The sequence below is a fragment of the Erinaceus europaeus genome, chromosome 10 (assembly GCF_950295315.1).
Source record: "Erinaceus europaeus chromosome 10, mEriEur2.1, whole genome shotgun sequence".
Classification (NCBI taxonomy): Eukaryota; Metazoa; Chordata; class Mammalia; order Eulipotyphla; family Erinaceidae; genus Erinaceus; species Erinaceus europaeus.
Genome location: NC_080171.1, coordinates 94,433,268 through 94,438,511, shown reverse-complemented (window position 1 = coordinate 94,438,511; position 5,244 = coordinate 94,433,268). Strand labels below are relative to the sequence as shown.

Below are 5,244 nucleotides of genomic sequence, written 5' to 3'. Positions count from 1 at the left end.
TAATAAGAAATAGGTGAGGAGGGTATCTAAGTCTAAGTAGACACTATTTCATTATGCATTTCATACTGACTCACTGTAGACAATTGTGTACTCTTGCTTCTAGGTATATATTTTTCCCTAATTTATGGATACATGTGATACATGCCCTATCTCATGGGACATAGTCTATATCTAGGTTTTGACACTTTGTTGTGAAGTGAACCACCTGGAATGGAATTAGAATCCTATGAAAGGAAAGGTCTCACTCGAGTAATAAGGCTGAAGGGTTGATATTCCATGCTTTATATGTTAACTCTCTTCAGCTACTAGGTTCCAGATGCTAGCATGATGCCAACCAGACTTCCCTGGACAGATGACCCCACCAATGTGTCTTGGAGTTCTGATTCCCCAGAACCCTGCCCAACTAGGGAAAGAGAGAGGCAGGCTGGGAGTATGGACCAGTCAATGCCCACGTTCAGTGGGGAAGCAATTACAGAAGCCAGCCCTTCCACCTTCTGCATCCTACAATGACCTTGGGTCCATATTCCCAGAGGGTTAAAGAATAGGAAAGCTATCAAGGGAGGGGATGGGACACGGAGTTCTGGTGGTAGGAATGTGTGGAGTTGTACCTGTGTTATCCTATGGTTTTGTCAGTGTTTCCTTTTTATAAATAAATAATAATAAAAAATAAGGCATTGGGGGGAGTTGGGCAATAGTGCAACAGGTTAAGCGCACATGGCGTAAAGCTCAAGGACAAGTGTAAGGATCATGGTTCGAACCCCAGGCTCCCCACCTGCAGGGGCTTCACTTCACAAGTGGTGAAGCAGGTCTGCAGGTGTCTATCTTTCTCTCCCCCTTTATCCTTCCCTCCTCTCTCCATTTCTCTCTGTCCTTTCTGACAATGACAACATCAACAACAATAACTACAATAATAAAACAACAAGGGCAACAAAAGGGAATAAATAAATAAATATTTAAAAAATAAGGCATTGGATAGCAATGAAATGGAAGTATAAAATAATTGTTTCTACTATTTTACTCATAAAAAAGAATATATGCTACTTCCTTTTTTAAAAATTCTTTTTTCCCCGTATTTTATTTATTAAAATCAATGAAAAAAAAGGAGAGAGAGACAGACAGACACCAGAGATCTGCTCTACTCTGGTTTACAGTAGTACTACTGATTAATACTGGGAGGGTAGAGTCTCAGGCATGAAGGTCTTTTTGCATAACCATTATGCTATTTCCCCAGCTCCTTACTTCCTTTTGTATAGTTTATTGAGCAGGTAGAGTGATTGAGAGAAGTGACATAGGAGGTAGTGGAGGAGGGTGTTTAGGCTTAAGTAATAAATACAGGATTTGGGAATTTGTGATGCTTTCTTTAGGCTATTCTACTAGCATGCCTTTACAACATTCTATTATGTGATCATTAGCAAAAGGGAAATGCTTGACTGCAGATTCAGGGAGATAAAATGCTATGGTAGTGTTTTTTGCTTGGCAAGCTTGAGGCCCCAGGGATGAAATCCAAGGGAGAGAAGGGAGACTTTTAACATTGAAATCTTTTTTTTTTTTTTTTTCCCTCCAGGGTTATTGCTGGGCTCGGTGCCTGCACCATGAATCCACCGCTCCTGGAGGCCATTTTTCCCCCTTTTTGTTGCCCTAGTTGTTGCAGCCTCATTGCGGTTATTATTGCCATTGTTGACGTTGCTTTGTTGTTGGATAGGACAGAGAGAAATGGAGAGAGGAGGGGAAGACAGAGAGAGAGGGGGAGAGAAAGATAGACACCTGCAGACCTGCTTCACCGCCTGTGAAGCGACTCCCCTGCAGGTGGGGAGCGGGGGGGGGGGGGGGGGGGGGGGGGGGGGGGGAGTGGCGCTTAACCCACTGCGCCACCGCCCGACCCCCTGAAATCTTTTAAATACATGTATAAAGTATCTAGTGAACTTTTAAAACAAAATTATAAGCAAAGTGTGCATATTTTAAAACCTGCGCTATCAGTTATGGTACGAAATTAACTGATTTTCATAATTCTGTTTTATGATTGCAAATTGTTCCATCACAGATATACTGATGATTTAGTGCTTTGTTGTTGAGCATTTAGGTGGCAATCAATTTTAACTAATTATTTTTTTCAATATTCCTCAATTCTCAATTCTGTCCTTTTGATTCTATTTACAGAACATGTTCTTGATAACATATATGAGTAAGTTTCTCTCTTTTTCCCCCCACCCCAGCTATTGCAAAAGATGATAACCAAGAGCATTGCAAGACTCCCATTTCTGGATCTGAAACATTCAGACACATTCTAAAATTTATTGGGTTGAGATTAAATGTGAAGGGATATTTTCCCCAATAAAACTCCAAACTTCAAAAAATTTTCCTTAGGTTAAAGGACATGGCTCTATAGATGTGGGTACCTACTTGCAGAGTTTTGTAGCAGACCACATGACTGTTTTTAGTCAATTTATAAAAATAAATTATGACTTATAAAAATTACATCAGGAAAGACACATAGGTTAGAGAATTTTTTTCTTTTTTATTAGTGATTTGATATTGATTTACAAAATTAAAAGATAACAACTCTGCACCGTTCCCACCACCCGAGTTCTGAACCCCCAATCCCTCTATTGGAAGCTACAGCAGTTCTCCCAAGGTTGCAGATATGGGGTAACTATTATTTCTATGACTGTCTATATATATATGTATATGTATATGTATGTATATACATACATATATATTTGTCCTTTTTAAAGTTTAAAAATTTTTTTTAAGTGACTAAAGAGTCATTGTTAAAGTATGCCAGTCTCTTGCCCTTATTAAGCTTTTGCAGTCCTTGTTTTGCTAAGGTTAGCTTTGGAGTGAGAGAACTGTAATAGGAAGTAGGTGAGGAGGGTATCTAAGTCTAAGTGGACACTATTTCATTATGAACTTTATACTGACTCACTAAAGACTATTGTGTATTTTTGCTTTCTGGTTGTATTTTGCCCTAATTTATAGATACATGTGAACATATGCTCTATCTTATGGGACCTGGCCTATATCTAGATTTTGGGATTTTGTTAGGAAGTGAACCTCCTGGAATGGAATTAGAGACTACCATGAAAGGAAAGGTCTCACCCGAGTGATGAGGGTGAAGGGTTGGCCTTTATTTTTTAAGATTCCATCTTTTCCTTTCCAAGTCACATATACACCTATTACCATGTCCAATCTCTCTGGTTCCTGACGGAGTTGGAGTTCAGAGCCTCTGCTCATCTTCTCCCTATCAGTTCTTTCCCACAGGGTGTATGGATCAAAATTAATTTTGGGGTATAGAAGGTGGGAATTCTGGAATCTGTAATTGCTTCTTTGCTGGGAATGTGTGGTGGTAGGTCAATAAAGCCTGTGATTAGAGGAATTTTCAGTTGAGTTTGGAAGAAATACAGTAAGACCTCCTGGAAACGTGAGATATGATACAGTAAAGATAAAACCATGTAGAAAGATTCAGATAGAGCTCATCTTAACTAATGGGTGGTAAGTGTTACTGGATACAATGTCAGCAATGTTGGGAACAAGTCTTATAAGCCTTATATATTTTTCCATCACCCATGAAGTGCATTTATTAACATTCCCCTGTTATTCAAAAAAAGTATTTTTCAGTTAGGGATTAGAGAACCTGCATAGTTTAACAAATGCTTAGCAGAAACCCATATTATTGAGATTTTATTTTAACAAGCAGCTTCCCCAAGCCCCGCTTCATGTCTTTGTTTCTCAGACTGTAGATAAATGGATTTAGCATTGGAATAAGTATAGTGTAGAAAAGTATTGCTACCCGATCTTTGACAGTATAGCTAGGTATGGGATTAAAATATATAAAACTTGCACTTCCATAAAACAAAATAACCACAGTGAGATGAGAACCACAAGTAGAGAAGGCCTTATATTTCCCAGCTGCTGAAGGGATCTTCAGAACAGTGATGAAAATTCTCAAGTAGGAGATTATGATACATGTAAAGGGGGTCATAATGACACACAGCCCTTCTGTCTTTATCACTATCTCATTGACAAACGTAGATGAGCAGGACAACTCGAGCAATGGGTTTACATCACAGAAGAAGAGACGGATAATGTTGGAGGCACAAAAGGTGAGTCGATTCACTAAGAGGACATGGAGTAGTGAATGAAGAAATGGGATGATGAACGCGATTACCAATAAGATGCCACAGAATTTATAGCTCATTATGGTGATGTAATGAAAAGGGTAGTTTATGGCCACATAACGATCAATGGCCATGACTCCTAGGAGGTAACTATCTACAGTTCCAAAGGATACAAAGAAATACATCTGTGTCAGACATTCAGTATAAAGGATGGTCTTTGCTTCTGATAAGAAGTTTGTCAGCATCTTTGGAATAGTAACTGTTGTGTAGCAAATATCAACAAAAGACAAAACCCTTAGAAAGAAGTACATGGGTGTCTGCAGGCGATTATCTGAATAGATGACAAGGATAATGATTAGATTTCCCATCAGAATGACCAGGTAGATGGCTAAAAATAAGGCAAAGAGAGGCATCTGATCCTCTGGCCTAGAGGAGAGCCCCATTAGGACAAATTCAGAAGGTCTTGTTAGGTTGTTCCATCTCATGGTGTTGATTTTCCTTAAAAATAAAACAGACTTTTATTATACATAGCAAACATTTCCCAAGCATTTTAAGATTTATTCTCCCACTTATAGTAAATGTAATGTTTATCACATTGCTACTTTGCTCCATTAGTGTAGATCATCATAAAATTAATTTTTTTTTGGACTTCCAGGAAGGAGCTATGGTAACCAGATCATCGAAACTTGGAGCTCTCCCAGAAAACAAATTTTACAGCAAAATAACTAAATGGATTTCATCATTATCTGAGGAGAAAAGCAATTTCCAGGCTATTTTAGCTGTCTCCTGTTGTCTCTGAGGTAAATTGCCTCAAAGGTGAACCTTGGATCCTGCACCCAAACACCAGTCACCCACCACCTGCACTGACGCAGCACACCTGCCTGCCAACTCCTGCTGCCTGCCACTGCTGCAGCCCTCTTATGGGTAAAGGGACAGGGCAGTGACTGGTCTTCTTCCTAGCCTGCTCATCCCCTCTCCCCAAATCAGAGGGACACACACCATTCATCTGGAGTGATGAGTTGAATTTCCCAAGTTCAGACTCCACTCCCCAAGCAGAGAAATTACTGACTCAGCCAGGTGTCAGGACAAAGGAGAAAGGCCACCTTCCCCACAGAGCGCTTGCCTCAGG

The 5,244-nt window shown here is 39.7% G+C and overlaps 1 protein-coding gene across 1 annotated transcript; it reads right to left on the bottom strand.

Annotated features, from left to right (window-relative positions):
• Positions 1-3,667: 3,667 nt before the first annotated feature.
• On the bottom strand, positions 3,668-4,603 carry LOC103129063 (olfactory receptor 1L1). Its single transcript, XM_007540022.2, has one exon. It carries the CDS (start codon positions 4,598-4,600, stop codon positions 3,668-3,670), a length of 933 nt encoding a protein of 310 aa, XP_007540084.1. The 5' UTR covers positions 4,601-4,603.
• Between the last annotated feature and the right edge of the window lie 641 nt (positions 4,604-5,244).